At 32.6% G+C, this 20549-nt stretch overlaps 2 protein-coding genes across 2 annotated transcripts; both read right to left on the bottom strand.

The window, feature by feature from the left end:
* Positions 1-3270: 3270 nt before the first annotated feature.
* Positions 3271-4289, bottom strand: LOC102604660 (uncharacterized). The gene has a single exon (XM_006359501.2). The coding sequence runs from the start codon at positions 4235-4237 to the stop codon at positions 3425-3427; it is 813 nt and encodes a 270-aa protein (XP_006359563.1). The 5' UTR covers positions 4238-4289; the 3' UTR covers positions 3271-3424.
* Positions 4290-5672: 1383 nt separating this feature from the next.
* On the bottom strand, positions 5673-11581 carry LOC102599101 (ethylene-overproduction protein 1). The gene is made up of 4 exons (XM_006359486.2): positions 9128-11581; positions 8440-8731; positions 8048-8357; positions 5673-6300 (listed from the first exon to the last, which is right to left on the bottom strand). The coding sequence occupies exons 1-4, from the start codon at positions 11149-11151 to the stop codon at positions 6065-6067; spliced, it is 2862 nt and encodes a 953-aa protein (XP_006359548.1). The 5' UTR covers positions 11152-11581; the 3' UTR covers positions 5673-6064.
* Positions 11582-20549: the final 8968 nt, after the last annotated feature.

Genomic DNA, 20549 nt, shown 5'->3' with positions numbered 1-20549 from the left:
ACTGCTGCATATTTTCTTTTAAGTTGATAAAAATGTGATTTTTCCTTGCATGTTGGGTTTTGCTGCGTTTTGAGCCCTTAATTGTGTTCCATTTTGGAACAGAAGTTTTGGGTACTGTTTTGGGTCTCTTGACGGAGTTAAATCCGAACAGTTTGGTGCGGGTCCCACGATTCTCATTTTGACTCCAAATTTGACCCGTCTCCGTTTGTTGTGATTTTGGTGTCTAAACGACCGTACTAACGTTGTGATTCTATATTCGATAGAGTGGCAGTGTTCAAGGGTAGTTCGGAAAGGAAAAGCTCCGGCAAGTGATTTGGAACGCGCGCGATCGGCCTTAAGGTAGGCTATGACTTCCTTTCTTTTAGATTGAGCTTAATTATGTAAAAGCATGTCGATTGGAATGAATTGGGGGTGGGCATCAGTTTCCTACTTTACTTTGATTAGATACCTTATGTTAGGATCGATTGGCTATATTTCGAGTCGTGACAGTTCTTCAGCTGTTTTGAAGTAGAGGACATTATCAGCAATATCCCTAGAGAGTGAATTCAACAGCCAGTTGGTGACCATGTCGTTGCACCTGTTCCATGACTGCAGATCTGGACTGCTGGCAGTAGGGGACTTGCAACTTCCATTAGTGAAGCTCAACTTGTTTTTAGCTAAAAGAGCGATGAGCATGGATCTTCTCCATCCTCCATAACCCTTTCCTTCAAAGGTGGAGTTTACCAAGGACATCCCTGGTGAATCAAAAGGATGAAGGAAATAGGGACTGTTTTGATCCATAATTTTGGATACAACAGAAGGAGAAATCAACTCAGTGGTAGAAGAATTAGTCATTGAAGATATGGAGACTGAAGGATCTTCAATGGTGCTCTGATACCATGTAGAAGAATAGAAGAACAGTGAAAGCAAATGTGGGAAATTTTCTGAGTGATTTTCATTGAATTAGAATCAGCTATTTAATCTAATACAAAATGGCAGAACTGTAAATTAATGTGAAGAGCTAACAAACTTATCTCTTATCTAACTACTTTGTACACCTATACAAATTCTAGAAGCATCTAAGAAAAGGAACAAATGAACATTATGCTATATACAAAATGAATGGAACAGATGAAATGTAATGGGCTATGACTGTGTGGACTTTCAGGGTCGAGTATATTGATCTGAATATTGGGTCGAATTTGGCTTTAGAAAAATAGGGAAAATTACAAAAATATATTACTTAAGACTTTTATTAACAAAATATCAATATACTTATATTTAATTACAAACTAAGTTTTTAAAATACATACATAACAAAACATTTAATTTTTGTATTTATTTTAATTTTGTTTTACAGATTTTTCTCTCTCATACTATTAGTATTTCATGCCTTTTATATGGAGTATAATTAGGATATTAATATTTACCAAATATTCTCTCTCCTAAACAGTTTCAAATACACACGATTCATTACTTTTATTTTTCCCCCTTTTTTAGGCTTAATAGACCTTTTGGGGATCATAATTAGTTTATTCCTTTTTTGATAAAACTGTTTTTTTACCAAGAAAGGGGTGTACTTATCAATGTGGAGTTATAGTTTCAAGAAATCTTGAAAATATTTTGGGTAGTCAAAAGGGTTTCTCTTCCATAATCTTCTTTATTTTTCTTAACCTTTAATCTTCTTCACATAAATGATTCACAATCCAACTAACCAAAAAATTTATCAATTTTCGATGAAAAAGACTCCACGTAAAAGTATAAATGAATTAACAATTTGATAAGGCTAATTTTTTTGTTAGTTGATTTGTATATATTTGAATCTGCCAGAAGATTATATCCTCCTTTGAGATTATGATCTTCTGGCTCCTGAGGTGACTAGCTCACCGTGGTGTTGTAATGGAGGTAAGGCTTCAGCCCCCCTCCTTGTTTTGTATCTCATAAATACAACACGACCCAGCTATACTGGGTAATTTTTATTTTTTTTTAAAAGAATTAAAAAAATATCATGATTTTTAAAGAAGTAAAAAATAAAGTTGATAATGAAAAAATATAATAAACATTTTAAAGATATAATTAAGATAAAGAGGGGGAATTTGATTATTGTTCGGGAGGGGGTTGATTTTAAAAGCAAAGTTTCACCCCATTTTTATACAACAATGCTACCGTAGGCGTTTCTAGACTCAATCTATGCATATACATATTTTATATAATAATATTAAATTATTTCTATAGAATTCCTATACAAATACATATTACATAAGGTAATTATACATTTTCTATACACATTCTATAAATACAATCTTTAGCTACCAGGTTATAAAAAAAAAGTGAACAATAATTAAAGAAGAAGAGAAACTATATATGAAGATGAGATAGAGAGAGGGGGAGTGAGACGAGAGAGGGGGGATTATTCACCTCAAGAAAAATCATAGAAAACAGTTCGAGAAAAGGAAATACGGAAATATAGAACCCCTGACAAAATACTAAAGATAACATAATAAAGTACTCTGCAAAAAGAACAACAAATCCAACAAAATAATAATAATATAATCGAACTACAAGAAACAACTTATAGTAATAGGAATCGAAGATCAAGAAACTACTATGACTCCTAGTATGGAAGGATTAGTAAGACAATTCTCAACCATCTACTAGCTTTCTATCCTAATTCGTGTCCTCCATAACCTTCTATCTAAGATCACACCCTCGATCAGTTGAAGGTACGTGCATATACACATGTTATTAAAATTTTGGATATGCATCTGATGCATGCTCGTCTCTGTTCGGAAAAAGAATTACGGAGTGAAGAAGCTATGGCAAAAAAAAAAGATAGCATGACAAAACATTATGAGAAAAGAATAATAACTACAACAAAATAATAATATATATAATCGAGCTACAAGAAACAACAAATATAGCAACATAATTCATCAAAGACCAAGAAACTACTACGACTGCTAGTATGGAAGGATAAGTGAGACAACTCTCAACTATCTTCTAGCCTAACCCTAATTCGGGTCCTTCATAGCCCTCTATCTAATATCACATCCTCGATTAGCTGAAGGTACGTGCATATACACATGTTATTAAAATTTTGGATCCGCATCTGATGCGCATGCATGCTTGTCTCTGTTCGGAAAAAGAATAACGGAGTGAAGAAGTCACGACAAAAAAAAAAGATAGTATGACAAAACATTATGAGAAAAGAACAATAACTACAACAAAATAATAATATATATAATCGAACTACAAGAAACAACAAATATAGCAACATAATTCATCAAAGACCAAGAAATTACTACGACTACTAGTATGGAAGGATAAGTGAGACAACTCTCAACTATCTACTAGCCTTACCCTAATCCGAGTCCTTCATAGCCTTATAGCCTTCTATCTAAGATCACATCCTCGATCAGCGGAAGGTACACATATACACATGTTATTAAAATTTTGGATCTGCATCTAATGCATGCTTGTCTTTGTTGCTCCATTGAGGTCTCATTCTTGGAGAAGCTGCCACTACACTATTCTTCACACAACATGGCTTGGGTTTTATCCTCCATGGAATAAACATGTCAAATCCACATGATACTGTTGCCTTAGGAGAAAAATTACATGGTCTTCTTCCATTAATTTGCTCATCCTCTAGTAATTTCTTCCTATTATTTTCCAAGGCAGATGAAATAGCTAGTTCCTTTGCATCTTTAAGAAATCTTTGAATGATGAAATTTGGTACTGCTGGCTTATTGGTGCACCAATCATAACATTCCTCATGAACAACCTCCTTATTCGATATTCTATATTCCGTCTCATCATTAATCATGTCGTCTATCGACTCATCCCCTAACGAAAAAACATCAAGAGCATCTGAGAATGCATCATGGTTCTCAATATTCCTTATATCATCATGATCATCATTGTCGATATCGCCATCATAGACCTCATCGTATGATTTAGTAGTTGTAGTAGTACAACTTGTACCTAATAATTGATCTTTTGTTGTATGCCACATACATGGTGGCAATTTTGGAGGTGGTACAATTTCAATGTTTGTTGCTAACCTCATTTCCTTTGGTTTTCCAGGGCTTTGTTCCCAAGAAAATGGCACTCTATTAAAAATATCAATTGAAAGTTGATTTGGACAAGAAAATGATTTTTCACTAGAACGTCTAGTTGACAAAAGAGGAGCACTAAAATCTAATTTTCTTGTATATTTTTCTCTTCTCTCTTCTTCTACTTCTAGTTGTTTTTCCATGGATTTAGAGATATTGGATGTATAACAAATGGAGAAAATAAGAAAAGTTGAACACTTTGTGTGGTTATTTGTGTGAATAAGGTTTAAAAAGTTTAGTCATAATTATGAATAGTTGTAACTATGGGCTTCTCGTGGAGTTTGAGCTAAAAAAGTGTAACATTTATTTGGTCATGTCACAGGTTACTCAAGAGAAGAAACATTTTTATGCCACATGGCTTCTAAATGTACTTTTGTGCTAGTGCCAGAATATCTTGAAGTATGAATGATTACACTTTTTTTTTTTGCATTAAAGGAAGATTTTTAGTACAAAAAATATATTTTTATGTAAAAAAATAGTAGAATATTAACAAATGTTAAATTTTGAACCAATAATTTCAAAGGTTTAAATTGGTTGGATTTTAGAGGCGGAACGCATCAAATTTAATCTTGGATTCACTTATGACTTTGTATCCGACCCTAATCGTAGAGCAAAATTTCTATTACTCTTTTTTTTAGTAGGCAGTAATTTGTTTTACAGTCGCCTAGTAAATATTTGTAACCCTTTTTGCACTATTTGACCAAATTAAAAAAAACAATACAAATGCCATTGATTTAGAATCGATCCAATTAGGCTTCTTCACTTTAATTTTCGAATTATCATTTGTATCATATTTTTTTTTCAGATTCATTTATCTCGGATACATGCAAGTCAAATCAGTTATAATTCATTCCAAATACACGATATACACGTGTGATTTGCATGTATCTAGGATACACTAATTCTACCGCTCACCCCTCTCCTCTCTTGCTTGCCTCTCTCCCTGTGTATCTATATTTTAGAATATATCTTTGATACATGTTGACTCTCTCGCTTGTCTCTGTCCTTATGTATTTGTTTTTCAGAATGTATCTGGTTTCAAAAGATACATGTTGACTCTTTCACTTGCATGTATCTAACTTGAATTCTAAAAGAGTAGTTTATTTGACTCTAAAGAGTAGTGTATTTGACTAAAGATCTAGTACAAAATAAATTATTTAGTGAGACATATAATTATTTCAAACTATAGAGTGAATTAATATTTATGATAGTAATGGTGGTGTAATTATGTGGTTTTTCCTTTTTTTTTAAATCTTTTGCACCATCTTCCCAAAATTATCCTTTATTTTATTTCTAAATCTAATCATGACAAGTAGCTAGGTGGCTTGTTATAGCATTTATCTGCTTCATAAATCATACTAATAATTTATTATCTTTTAGGTGACTTGTGTAATTAGAAGTTTAACTCAGTCAAATTTATAGGCTGCATAGAAAGTGATCTTGGAAACATAAAAGGAAAAACAGAAACAAGACCATCTCATTTTTCACTTGAATCCTTTTCATATAATACAATGAAAATTAGAATTTTGATCCTCTCATGTGAGAATCCAAAAGAAAAAGCATTCACATAAAGCTTGTGAGTGAAGCTTGTGCATACTTTTAAAAAAGTGTAGAAGAAGTTAGAAAACACTCTCTCAGCACATAAATGAAGTGTCTCAACAAAGTTTGCAATGGGACAAAAACAAGTATCTGAAGAACTCTGCTCTATGAAATTCACAAATATTTCACTATGGTTGACCAAAAAAGTTATGTACATTTTGATTTCTAATTTCTTGCTCTTTGCTGCTGCTATTGAGCATGCATAATGGCCAATGTGCAGATCTAGTTTGAATTTCTCTAAGTCATGAAAATTTTCGAGCGAGCTCCATACATGATTATGTATTGGCCCTGTGTGCACCATAAAAAACTTAGGTACCCACTTCCAAACAACAATCACCAAGAAGAAGCTCAATACATGTCTTTTGCTCCCTTCACGTTGGTGGTTGTTCTTTAACTCGTTGCTGTACTTTCTGATAGAGGTCAAGTGTGTCTGTATGGCTGGAGTCAAGACACAGGGCTGCCTCGCAATCTCGAATTGCAGAAGTGAGATCACCCATTGAATCATGAAATGCTGCTCGAAGATGGAGCAGTTGTAAGTCTGGCTTGAAAGAAATGACTTTTGTTAGCTCTGCTATAGCCTCGGCTTCCTTGTGGTCATCCATCAGAACTGAACAGGCATTTTCCAGTATTACTTTCTCATTCAAAAACTTGTAGCATAATATAGTACATTAATACACATTAAGATATGAGGTTTCTGCAGTAAGCGAAATACAAAGTGGGGGTAGGGGAGCCAGGCACAATGCATAGGGCTGCGCTTTTCCTAGAACAAAATATTTCATGTCATGTACTGATCCACGTTCAGTTAACACTACTCTAGCACTTCTAGGTCAGTTCACTCAGCTGAATGGCCTAGAGTTTGGGTGTTAGGAGACATTGTACAATCTAGGGGGGAAATAATGCTGAGAAGGAAAAAGAGGAACTGATTCCAAACTTCGTAACCTCAGACAAGTTAACCAGGGAACATGACAAACTTATTTTTCGAAATTGCATTTTCCATTCTTCTGTGAAGCTTGACCAGATGATGTTGCAGTCTTAAGGCCGATACAAAAATCTTAAAAATATATACATGCATAAAGGTCTAACTTGCTAAGAATGTCCTTGCACGTGTAAGATTAGATCGAGGTTTCACTCCCTTTCTGATCCTTAACAATAATTCTCCTAATATAAGAAGTATCTAACCTATCTAAACGCAAGCATGCACGAGTCAAGAGGCAATTCAAAATGACTCACCAATCACCCAAAATATTTCACCAATCAAACAGATAGGTTTGTTCCAGAAATCAAATTCCCATATAGTGATGCCAAAAGAAGCAAAGGAAATTAAAAGGGACCGTTTTAAGACACTAGTCAGAGCAAAAGAGTCTAGGGACTGTAAACTCTAATAGCTCCACCAATGAGAAACTGACAGATGAATTTGATGTAGTGTGTCCTTGTGAAAATAACTACTCAGTTGAATTACAAGTTTAGGACTTCACAAGCACAAGTACAATTTTTACCCTTATTTAAAATTAAGGGGAACAAATGAAGAGAGGTTTAGCTAAATTTCTTTGCATAATTGTACCATTCTAGATCAGCTTAACTGCAGAGCCACTTTAATCCTGACTGTTGCTATGCAGTTTTACACTTCACATTCACATGACAGTAGTTTGCAAACAAAATCAAGCTATGAATGCTTGGATGCAACTGTGAGTCCTACAATTGGAAGACATTCTTTCCAAGAAAAAGTCTTCTTCCATATTGGTCTCAAGTTAGGACTGTGAAATACAAGTTGAAATGCCAAGATTCACTAATTTACTGGAATATTTTTTCGACTGTCACCACTTATATCCACTCTCTGGGCAGTGAGACTTGGTTGGACAAGAAAAGCTCATGTGAATCCAAAAGAACAGGCAGTGAGACTTGATTGGACAAGAAAAGATCATGTGAATCCAAAAGAACAATCAGATAATGCCCATTATAATCATCTAGAAGCTGTTGCTACTATAACCAATTTTTTTATTTTTTTTTTAATCAGCTACTATAACCAATTTAAAGGTCAATGTTCTATATTTTAAAAGTCCTTGGAAACTGCGGTTGTTTAACAAAAGTTGTGTAATATTGGGGTTGACGTGAAAACATGTTTAGATTACCATTGAGTGATCTTTCCGTAATTATAAACATGTTGAAGTACAGGACTCATGTGGACTTTGGTGAAACCTCATTTTCACATATGCACTACCAACCTATAGCTTAAAGAAAGAGAATCTTACAATCAGCTGGCCAAAAGAATTTCCACTGCTACATGTAAGAAAGCAGTCAGAAAACTACAGAACACAACGATTACTTGGTACGAAAATAAGCCAAGGGTAACTTACCAGCTGCCTTGTATCTGTATGGGTATGTTCGTAGGGGATCTAATTTTGTCGCCATACTAAGATCACTTTTTGCCATCTCACGATCACAGTATTCAGACCGCTTCTCATAAGCAGATGCATTAGATTTTGCTTTCTCAATCAACTTTGTCATCTCATCATAAGCTAATTTTCTCTGATCTTTTAGATGGTAAACACGTGCCAGACCCTGATGGGCTCGTGTATGCTTAATATTCAGTGCATTTGTATAGCAATCAATCGCATTATCTAGATTATCAACATCTACATAGACACTTGCCAGATTACTGAGAGCCTGCAGTGCAATGTAGTTTTCAAGTAAATGTTTTTGGTTCCTAGAATTCGTGAATTAGTATCTGACTGAAAGGGACACTCACCTGGCCTTTCCGAAGACCATCTGAAGGGCACCTAAGAGCTTCCTCAAGCAGTTGTATGACATACAACGAAGATTCAGAGTCAGGACTTGTTTCTGATAACACATATGCTTTCAGGAAAAAGGCTTCAAACGATCTCTGGTTAGAGATAGACTCTTCAGCTTTAGCAATTGCTTCTTCACGATAACCTGTGTCATATAATATCCATCCTTCGTAGACTAGCCTTTCGTGCTCGGAGGTAGCTTGGTTTCTTGCTTCTCTCAAACTACGCATTGCTGCCTTGTGGCTATTTAATCTATAAACAAGTGCACATCAGTCCCAAGGAGCGCAAAAAGAAAAAAACTCCATACACCTCCCAGATATTCACATTCAGCTTCTAAAGCATGAGAAATCAAGTTGTGTATGTAAGTTTTTGTTGTGCGCTAAGTGCACAGTGGACCAGAATATTTGTAGTTACAGTCAACTTTATATGAAACAAGGAGGGAAGCATCTAACTTTTACAATCATTCATCGATTTCCATATTCCCTCTCACGGGAAAAAAATTGATATATTAGAATTATATACTTAATCTAAAGTTATAAACCAGTAGAGCTTAAAATCCTTCATAGCGGCTGAAAGGAAACAGACAGCACATAAAGATGAATATACCGAATAATATGATTATTATAGTGAAACAAAATGTGTGCATACCGTAAAAGCAGGAGAGATTGCCTGAACCTTAAGAGACTCTTCCCTGGATCATTAGCTAACATATGGTGGACAACAGCTAGGGAGCCAATATCATCTACGGAGGACCATCGGTCATATAGTTGCATCCAGCAGTCAGCCTGACTGCACGGTTGAACATTATGACTTAGAAGCTCCACCAAGTGTTCACCTTGCAACTTCCCATGGAACATCATGTAATGGGGATCTAAAGTCAATAGTGCCCTAACATCCCTTAAAGCTCCTTCATATTCCTCCAGGACAATTAAAAACCAAGCACGAAGCTCAAGGCAGTCAGGAGAAATCTTGAAGCCAAGTACTTTGTTGATCTCAGAAATAGCTGGTCCAAGTCTATTTTCCTCCACCTTTGAAACCGCTCTGTACTTATATGGATAAGAAAGAGTTGGATCCAGTTCACTAGCTGTACTCAAATCCATCGTCTTTTCTTTTCCTTGACAATACATTGATCGCTCCTGATACATCCACCCAGAAGGTGTATAATCAGAGATGAGGGAGTCCATCAACTTATATGCCTTGTACATATGACCACGCTTGTATTTGGATCTGGCAATGCCTACTAAGGAATAAACATGACCAGCTTCAACAGCTGCCTCAAACCATTTCTGTGCATCCTTGTACTCTTTTCTTTCAAGCATCACACAACCTAATTGGTGGAATGCTAGTTGCTTCTGCCAGCCTTCACTTGCACATTCTCCCATCCTTTCCAACAGCATTACTGTTGTGTTTGATTTCAGGTCATCCTCCATAGCTGCTTGGCTCAGAAAATAGTAGAGCAGAAAGGAAGCGTGTCCTACATAAGATAATCGGTCCTTACCTTCTGAACTGCAGAAGAGTCTTGACACATTTGGATTATGCATTGAATTTGGAAGTTCCCTTAAACATACCTGCAAACATGCTGCCACTAGAAGATATGCATTCTCCTCCAGTCCATATTCAAAAAGCAACATAGCACTATCCATGTCAAAGACCAAAGATGCCAAATACGCATCACAAACAGACTTCATCTCATCACAACAGAACTTGTTGGCTAATGACAGGAGCTCTAGGACAATATCAGGGTTGAAAGAGTCCACACTTTTTGTTCTGCTAAACATCTCAGCAGCTTTCATCCCCTCTGCAGAAATCCCATTATTCGAAAAATTTATTTTCTCCCGTCGCGAGTCCATGAAGCTACCATAGAGCAGGACTTCAAATGGCCTAGAAAGTGATGCTATGTTAAATCTCCTACACCTGACTTCATCATCCCCAATACAAAATGACATGTCAAAATCCTCTTCCTCATTTCCACGACTCGATGAAGTGGAGCATTCTTCATCCATGTTAATTTCAGTATCCTCACCCCGGTGGCACATACAAGGATCAGTAGCTGATTCAGGATTATACCCCGTCACCAAAGCACTGCCAGGGCATTCCATGCTTCTCCCACAACAATCCATGGCTGATACACCAATCAACTCATCCTCCCTTCGCTCAAACCTCAACCACGCAGAAAGAACAACTTTGGTGTGCACATCAACAGCATGTAACCTAGCAGACAAAAGGCACTTCCTAAACAATTTAGGATCCGGTAATCCCCTAAATATAGCACATTGCTCAAGAAACATCTTTGACTTGCCAAACTGAGCACAACCCTCCATCCTACAATAAACATCAGCTAATGTCTCCACAAAATTCATAGGTTTCAAACAAAACTCAATCTGAGGCTCAAGCAGATCAGTTTTTGGCAGGCCATAACTAGCAAGGGCTTCAGCTAAAACACCCATATTAACCTCATCTTTCGATTGACTAGCTGGAAAATTACGATCCGATCTAGACCTAACAGGATTAGCCAACAAATTCTGTAAAAACTTCTCACCTACACCACCACCACCACCAAACCCATTGGTGGTTGTTGTTGTACCAGACGGATTAAGGGCATAGACTTGGGTTCCCTTACATCCCTCCATCATATTCAAACTACGCATAGTTGAAAAAATGCTATGATGCATATTCCCTCAAATTCAAGAATACCCACCAAGATAAACATAAAAACAAACCTTATACATTAAAAAAGATACAATCTTTGACCTGCAAACACCAATCTTTATAAAGAAACAAATAAATACAAAACAATGGTGCTGCAGGCTATTTCAAAACGATTAACAAAAATGGGTATTTAATCTTGAAAAACCTCACCTTTCTGAGGGAAAAAAAGAATGGAAAAATTGAATCTTGGATGGGTTTTGTTTACCTGGAGAAGAGATAAAGATGGAAGAAGAGGTTTCGAGAGAGAAATTGTAAATTCCGTTAAAATTGGGGAACCGGTGAAAGAGGAGATGTTAGGAGATGTTGTGTTGTATTTCAGCGCGCCATCTTTTCCGACCATACCTGTTTTATTCGACCCGTACCCGTTTCGCCTTGTCGGATGGATGACTTCATTTTTTATTGGATAAGGAAGAATCTTAATAGTCGTAAAACAATCTTTTAATAGCACGTTTGATCATTTTTCATCGTGAAATTTTTTTAAAAAATAGTATTCTCTCTAATTTATATTAATTGAATTTGTGAGGCGAGGTATACTTATTAAGAAAAATATTCAAGGATATAATTTAAATCATAATTTCTACTACTGTTCTTTTGTAAGTAGTGTAATTTATTTTCTAGAAATATAAAACTTAAACAAATGAAGGGAAAATTGAAAAAGATTTCAAACATCCATCTTGAACTTTAAGCAATTAAATTATTTTTAACAATGAAAAAGCCTAAAAATATTTACTTAATATGAAATAGAGGGACTAATATTTACTTTTAAATTAAAAATGAGTTTTTGAAAATTAGAGTTGAATTTAGTTATGAATACAAATTAAATTGTTTTTTTTTTACCTTTTTGAAGTAGTTTGGAGTGAAAAAAATGAAAAGACTTTTTTTGTTGTTTTTAAAAAAAAATTAAATTCTTGAATTCAACTTATTTCAAATTTTATAATCAGATGTGTTTTCTTAAAATTCGAAAAAAAGATGATTTTTTTTGTTATCAAATGACTCTTTAAAATGTTCATCATTAATTCATTTTAAAAAGATATTTGAATTACATACAAAGACTTATCATATTGTAAGCATTTGATTTTTGTTAATTAGTGGCATGAAGGTAAGAAAATTATATTTTAAAGTTTGATGAAATTTTCTTTTTTTAAATTCTAAAAAAGGAGTAAAGGGTAGACTTAATTTTTCAACTGCTTTTATGTTGAAATTTCAAAATCACTCATCAAAGTTACACACTAATGATTGAAATTAGGACATTTAATAAATAAATTAACTTTATGTTTAATGGAGTTGAAAAGGGGGTTGTTTTTGCATAGTTTTTTTTTTTTTATTTTCGCTTGGTGTTCGATATCCGTATTAAAGCTCGATTAAATTTAAATTCATGTTGAAAAATTCCATATTAAGAGGTAAAACGTTCCTAACAAAGGCAACTTCATACCCAAAGGGGCTCAGACCCGAGAGCTTTTGATTAATTAGGTGTATAGTTTATTTTATGTGAAATAAAATATGAAATAAGAATACGTGTATTTTTAGCTATATATAAACAAGAATATTTAGGGATAAACATGATCTAAAAGTACACAACTACTGCATGACAACACATATAATATTACGCTCAATTATATTATACCAATATTTACTTTATTTCCATTGGATAATGAATTGATGGCCACATTATTATCATCTTCTGTTATAAGGCAAAAGAAAAAAAATCAGATTATTGATACTACATTTTATTTATATTTTATTTATGAGCAACTTTCATAGCAAACATAAAAATCATACTTTGTATGTTATAGTTATAGTTTGTATAATTGCGCTCCATAGCAAATTTTATGTTTGCTATGGAGCTTTTGATTTGTATAATTCGCTAGAAACATCTAATTTTATACAAATTGTTCAATTTTGTATAAATTCATTTATGCATTGTAATTTATATAATAAGATCTGTATTTGTATAATTATAAGTGTATAAGATGAAAATATATGTATTTGTATTTGTATATACACTTTTCTCTCGCTTTATACAAACACAAACGCATTTTATACAGAAATGACTAATTGTATACCGAAAATTGCTAATTGTATACCGAGTCAAATGGCGAAAAAAGGGAATGTTTGCCGCGAATTACAATTAAAATAAACTATGTCTATAACATTTAATTTGAATTAATAATTTGTTATTTCATTCAATTTTCCCTTTATTTAAAGCATCTACATGAATAAGTTGTGAAATAGTTTTAACTTTTAAGTAGTTTGTGAAATAAAGGATTCTCATTTCTCAAGTGGAAAAGAGAAATGAGGGAGAAAATTTCATAAATAGCTATGATTTAGAGTTTAATTATAAAATGTAGTTATAATTTATTTATTTATGAAATGTAGCGTCATATTATAATTATCATTTTTTCTTTGCGATCGCGATAAAGCACGGACTCATGTGAGACATCTAAGATCATTGTGCTACAATAACTTATTGTGTCAAGGGTGTTCAAAATATTTATTTTATCATTTTGTGTATTGTTTTATTTGTATATACAATTTTTCGAATAAATTGGATCCCCTGACAACCACGTAGCTTTCTCCCTCATCTGATATATCACAATTGTTATTTTAGAATACGAATCACATTCAAATTCCTCGATTCCCAATATGAATTCATCAAACAAGTTTTAGATGGATAATAAGACTTGTTCAAAGTCTCCAAATTCAAAATTATGTGCTACATCTCGAAATCAAGAACTAGCTATATAATGTGAGTTACTATAAATATAAATCTATTAAAAGCCTTTTATAGATTTAATAGGCAAATGAACTTTATGATATTAAACTTAGAACTTAGAAGTTAGAAGCAATCCTTTGTTTCTATTTTCATCTCGGCAAACGGGTCAAATATATTCATGAACTGATTTAAATGGGTTAGATTTATTCTCTCTTGCATTTTGTCTCAAAACTTTAGACTATAGGTACGTTTTTGGCTTGAAAATGTCCTCTAATTTGCAAAAAAGAGATTATAAATACTATTTTCTCTTACAATTGATCAAAAACAAGGAAATAATTATCCAATTTTGCCCTTAAACTGTGTAAAATAAGACAATTTTGTCCTTCATTTAAAGTTCGGGACAAATGCACTTTTTTTTTTTGGTAAATAAATTTTTATTAACCAAAGTGAAACATTACAAAACACAAAAAAAAAAAACACAAGCAGTCTTGGACAAATAGCCCCAAGCTTACTTGCTAACTCTAGTAATCTTCCTATCCTCTAATAGTTCTATGGATATACATTTAACTCTAGTAATCTACTACTCAACTTCCTTTGCTGGGATCCTCTATCATGTATTTCTCGTGTAATAAGCCTGATCAAAACTTATTTTAGAGATTATTAGATAATTTGACTATTTTAAATGACAATTATATATTCTATATAAAGTTTAATTATATGCATTAGTTTTTTAACTAAAGATTTATTATATTGTTTCCTTTCAAAACTATTATATCAGTCCTCAGTTTAAACTTGTGATGACTTAAAGTTACAATAAATTATATAAACATATGAATGCATAATTGATATCTAATTATCATATCATTCAATTATTAGAGTTAGTAAAATAAATTCATTATTATCAATGTAGAAAAATAAAAATTAAATAATTATGTAAAAAAAAGACACGATATCATGTTTAGAAAGACAAACTCACACCTAATATACATAAAGGAATCGAAAGAAAGAAAAGTTATATGTCAACATACTTATTTGTTAAAATGAGAAATGCTTACACTACTTTTCTTAAATGTTATTATATGTCTTATCACATTTAGCCCCCCACCCCCAACCTCCCCACTCCCCCAAAATAAGAATAAAAAGCATTGATCCATTTTTTCTTATTTTGAAGCAACCGTTAGAAATAAAGGATATTTTTGAGCTATTTTGTTAATTGGAGGACATTTTTGAGCTAAAAACATAACAATAAAGACATTTTGATTCCAAAACATATCGGAGGATAAAATTGACTCATTTTAAATAGTTCATGAATATATTTAACCATTTTTCCCTTTCATCTATATATATAGTGCAATTAGAGATTTTATTTCTTAAATAGAAAATAGGGCTTAATAGCTTGAAAACATTAATGGAAGCATGTCGCTAGAAACTAGAAAGAAGCCATGACATTATGAGTACTATACTTGACTTAGGGTGTGTTTGGTTGGTATAAAGGAAATGTTTTCCCAGAAAATGTTTTCTTGGAAAACAAGTGGATTTCTAACTTATTTTCTCATGTTTGGTTGGTGAGTAGAAAATATTTTTTAGATTTTTTTTTTAATGTTTGGTTGGTGAATGAAAAATATTTTCCAGAATATATCTTTTATTTTTGGTTTGAGACTAGAAAATATTCTTTAGTAAAATGATTTTTGATCCGGAAATCAACCCCGATAATTGATCTACGACTTGACTTTGACACCCGGACTAGGACAAGACCCGATGACCGTTCCAAAATCCGACCCTAAGATCTGACCCAGGACCTGACCCAAAAAAATATTGAAGGATGATGTAGAGTTTTGAAAAATGTTTTCCTTAAGTTTTGAAGGGAAGTCATTTTCCTTAAATTTGAGGAAAATGAGTTGATTTGGAAAACATTTAAGTCAACCAAACATGAAAAAACTGAAAAACATTTTCCTTCGTACCAAACACACCCTTAATCTAAAAAAATATTCTACACTATGATTAATTTTTTATTGCAACTTGCAACTAATTTAGTTGAACACACATTTATAAATGAATGTCTAGCAAATTGTTAGCTCGTGGGTACCATCACTTGACATTGCCATGAATACCACTATTATTTTGTCACATTGACTTTGAAAGCTCTTAATTATTTAAATGATTATATTGAGATACCTAGTCCTAATTAGTTGGCATTTGGCAATGACATCTCTCATCTAGCTAAGAGCTAAGTTAAAAATACTACTGAAAAAAGAGTAAAGTTTATTGTATGAAAAAACTTGTCCTTAAAAATACTTTAAGAAAAGAAGATTATCTTTCTTTATTTTTTTTCTTCTTATTACTATATAAAAAGTCTAAAAGCAGGTACCTCTTGATCAACATGTCTACTTCTAACAGAGGGTATTTATCTAATTTTTGTACTTCTCCTGTTTTAATTTATCTTTTTAGTTTTTTTTAATATTTAAAAATTAAGTGATTTTCTTTTTATAAATTATGATTCAACAACTTAAATTTTTAAATTTTAAAAAACATATAAAAGGGAAAAAGGGATGTAACCGTGCTTACTCAATAATGAGCTCCTCAACGTGTCTATTTCTAACAGAAGGCATTTGTGTAATTTTCGTACTTTTTCTTCTTTGTTCCTTTAAATACAGATGGTTAGGATGATTCCTAAATATTGATATTGTTCTAGAAATTAGATTATGACACCAAGAATTTCTTAAATTGTATCTTATAATTTTTAAAGTTGTAGCTGGATTGCAGATGCTTTGTATCTAAAATATTTATGAATTGTATACAGAAATCTAGTGACTTTCAAAATTGTATCTATGTTGTATTAGAAATATTTCTTAATTGTATCTAGGAATTTAGTGATTTTTAAAGTTGTAGCTCAGTATTTAGAAATTTAGTGATTTTGAAGCTATAACTCAGTTGTATATGAAGTATTTCTGATTTGTATCTAGAATCAAGATATCTTTTATTATGCGCTTGCACATTCTATGTTTTAGTCGAAGAAAGATTTTGTAACTTATAACTAAAGCTGTTAATATGCGCCGGATCTGTTAGGTCAGCCTGGCCTAACTCATGATTTAGTAGGATTGAGTTTAGATTTTCGGAGTTCATTTAAGAAAAGAGTTTTTTAGTCCAACCTGAATAAGTCTACTGATTTGTGGGGCTTGAGAAATATGGATAGGGCCGGCTCGTGGGCCAAAAAAATTAATTAAAAAAATAAAAATAAGAATTGAGTATTAAAAATAATAAGAGTTCAAACTCAAAATCAATTTAAAGTTTTAAATATTAAAATTTAAATATAAATTATATTTATAAAATATGTACTATATAAAATAGAAATTCTCTAAAATTTCTAGGAAATCATTACATAAGTCGTAGCCTATGGAATATTGTCATATTTTTTTTGTGTTTTATTATGATTATTAGAAAATTATTAGGTTAACATTTCTATTTAACTATTTATACTTTTACTTGAAATCAAACTTAATAAATATTATAAAAATAATTTTATTTGTGAATTTGATTAAAAAGTAGTAACACTAACATCATACAATTAATAGTGGCAAAGCAAGAATTTTAAATAAGTGGGTTCAAAATATGAAGAAATAGACACACGAAATAATCGAAGGGGGTTCGGCATCTACTATATTTACCTAAAAAAATTATAAATAAATCCTAAAAGATATAAAATAAATTGTAATTCATACCTTCAATATGGGAACATACATTAAACCAATGAAAATAAAAAGCCTTATAACGGATTGAAATTGGACTCAATTGAAGATTTTTAAAAAAATGGGATAAGGCTTAAATGGTTAAGGTTGAACCCAATTCAAATTATCTTGAGGTCAACTCATAGAATTTTGAGCGGAGTGAACATGTTATCTATATTTGGGCTCATTTTGACGCGCCTTGATTTGTTCAAAATGTTGTTGGGTGAGTTCACACATATGACTCCGAAGGAAAGTACTGATGAAGCATGTAACAACATACAATTATTCATTTCCTTGGCTGCTCCTGCAGATTTGGCAATTCTTTATTTGTGGCCGGATATATCTGGACAAATATAAAGAGTTAACAAATTTGCAGTAGCAGACAAGGAAATGAACAATTGTATATGTTCACATGCTTCTTCGTATTTTCCTTTGGAGTCACATGTGTGAACTCTCCTAACAACATTTCATATCATTCAAGTTCAAATCACCGTGGTGTGCCGATGGTTGTTATCTTTCGCTTTCTGATAAGGGATGAAGAAGCTTGATCAGATAAAACTTGATCAAAGTTACGACTGGTTGATGGTGGAGTTGCGGAGGTTATAGCCGGTGGTGTGTCGGCGATTGTTATCACCATCGGTCATATCTGTGAAAGTGAAGTGAAAATGGGTAATGAAAATGGTGATAAGTTTCGTTTAAACTTAAGAGATCAATTTATAGAACTAGAATTAGAAAAAGATCAAAAAGATCATACATAAATTGTGAATAAAATCTTTTTTTTAAGACTTTTTTTCAAAATGGTCTGTTGGTCATTAATTAGATTTTCCCCTAAAATTAATGGTCTTATTTTTCTATTCCTAAGTTTTTTTGGGGGAAATTAAATTTAATGATGAGTCTTTCCCAATAAGAAACACTTATTAGTCAGTATAGTGGTCAAACTAGTTTATTGAAAAAATATATATAAATGCATAAAGTGATATTAATTAGTATTAGTATCAAAGTGGTCAAAATTAATATTCTCTCTGTTCCTATTTATATATCGTCCTTATTAAAAATGGATGGTTCGTAATATTTATTATTTCACAAAATTAATACATAACTGACATTATTTTTGCTATTTTACCCTTGAAAGTTATTAGCCTTAAAAGTGTGAAGTTGACCAACATATGAAAACTAAATGGTTACTTCATGTTCATTGGTCAATTTAATGAATCAAAATAATAATTTGTGTTCATTTATTGAAACTAGACTTCAGGAGAATATTAAATAAGAATATAATGGTAAAACTTATATAGTTTCTTAAGGGACGTGAAATCTAAAATAGTAACATATAAATAAGAATGGAGGGAGTATATTCATTAATTATATACATCATTAAATTTTGTCATTTGTATATGATATACAGTAAAACCTCATTAAATTTTTTATGTGAATTCGATCAAATAATACCTCTACAATTATTATACATAAAGTACAATGAACACATCAAAAATATTATATCATACTAAATTATGTATCATATTTATTAAATTCATATAAAAATAATTTTTTTATAACTGTAATTTGTATTACCAGATTGCATTATATACGTACAAAAGTGGAACTTAGGATATGGACAAGTTCCCAATCTCTAAGCCCAACTACTTCAAGTAACCATTTCAGCCTAACTAACTATATTAAGGATAAAAATTATGTCTAAACACATCTGGTTCCATGATTTTTGCCATTTGTATTCCCCTCTCATTCAGCCAATTCCATGCATGTATTATTTTCTTCACAACCCAAGAAGCTTGATTGACATGTACCTCCCATGGTTTTCTACCCCTAAGGTAGTAACTATGAACCCACACAATCCACAACTTATCTTTTTTCTTGTTCATATTCCATAATTGTTTAAGAATTGTTGCCTTGTAACATACACATATATATGTAACATTGAGTCCACCAACTATTTTTGGTTTGCATAATGTATCTCAAGCTATAAGTGTCTTCCCTTTTGTTTGTGCTTCACCATTCCAGAGAAATCTTTTGCATATTACCTATACTCTTTGTAGCACTTGCTTAGGTAAGAGGAATATTTGTGCCCAGAAAGTTCGGATAGAAATTAGAACACTATTGACCAACTGTAACCTCCCTGCAAAAGATAGAAATTTGACAGTCCATGTTGAAATCCTTCCCAACATCCTGTCTAGAAGGGGTTGACACTGTTCTACTGAGAGCTTTTTGGAGCTGAGGGGAACCCCAAGATATTTGAAAGCAAGTAGCCCCTTGGTGAACTCTGTATGCTGTAGTATCAACTATTGAGTTGCCTCTTACATACCCCCAAAATATATACAACTCTTGTTCTGATTAGGAATGAGTCAAGATACATTAGAAAACTTTTGGAAGCATTCATGCAGTAGAGTAGTGGAAGGTATATCACCCCTGCAAAATAGCAGGAGGTCATCTGCAAAACTGAGTTGTATGATATGATGTTTGTGGCATCTAGGGTGGAATTCAAAACTTTTTTTTTTATCTAAGAGTTCTTAACAGTCTGATGAGGTAGTCCATGGCAAGGACAAAGAGATAAGGAGTGCATACATTTCACTTCTGTGGAAAATATTTAGTACTAATGTAGTTACCTCCTCACCTATAACTAACTAAGTGTTTATATCCCTACTTTATTCAAATAGGAAGAAACGTCGTGACGACTCAAAAAATAATCAATTAAGTTGATTTTAGTTTGTTTTTTTAAGAATAAACGAATTTTAAAGGAGTCGCCACCTAATTTTAGGAAAAACTAGGAAATCAATTAAATAATCTACGAAACCAAGAGATTCTAGGTAAGGAGTTCAAGTTATTTCGAAGGGAAGAAGCTAGGCATCCTTCGAAATCCACAAATGTGGATCCCGACTGAATTCATTTTTTCAAATTGAGGAGGAGA

The sequence above is a fragment of the Solanum tuberosum genome, unplaced genomic scaffold (assembly GCF_000226075.1).
Source record: "Solanum tuberosum cultivar DM 1-3 516 R44 unplaced genomic scaffold, SolTub_3.0 scf00293, whole genome shotgun sequence".
NCBI lineage: Eukaryota > Viridiplantae > Streptophyta > Magnoliopsida > Solanales > Solanaceae > Solanum > Solanum tuberosum.
This window is presented reverse-complemented; position numbering and strand designations above follow the sequence as displayed.

Coding starts and splice junctions, on each gene's coding strand:
- LOC102604660 (XM_006359501.2), bottom strand. CDS start 4,237: ATGGAAAAACAACTAGAAGTAGAAGAAGAGAGAAGAGAAAAATATACA.
- LOC102599101 (XM_006359486.2), bottom strand. CDS start 11,151: ATGCATCATAGCATTTTTTCAACTATGCGTAGTTTGAATATGATGGAG. Junction 8,732..9,127: donor CAATCTCTCCTGCTTTTACG/GTATGCACACAT, acceptor ACTTGTTTATAG/ATTAAATAGCCACAAGGCAG. Junction 6,301..8,047: donor ATACAGATACAAGGCAGCTG/GTAAGTTACCCT, acceptor ATGCCTGTTCAG/TTCTGATGGATGACCACAAG.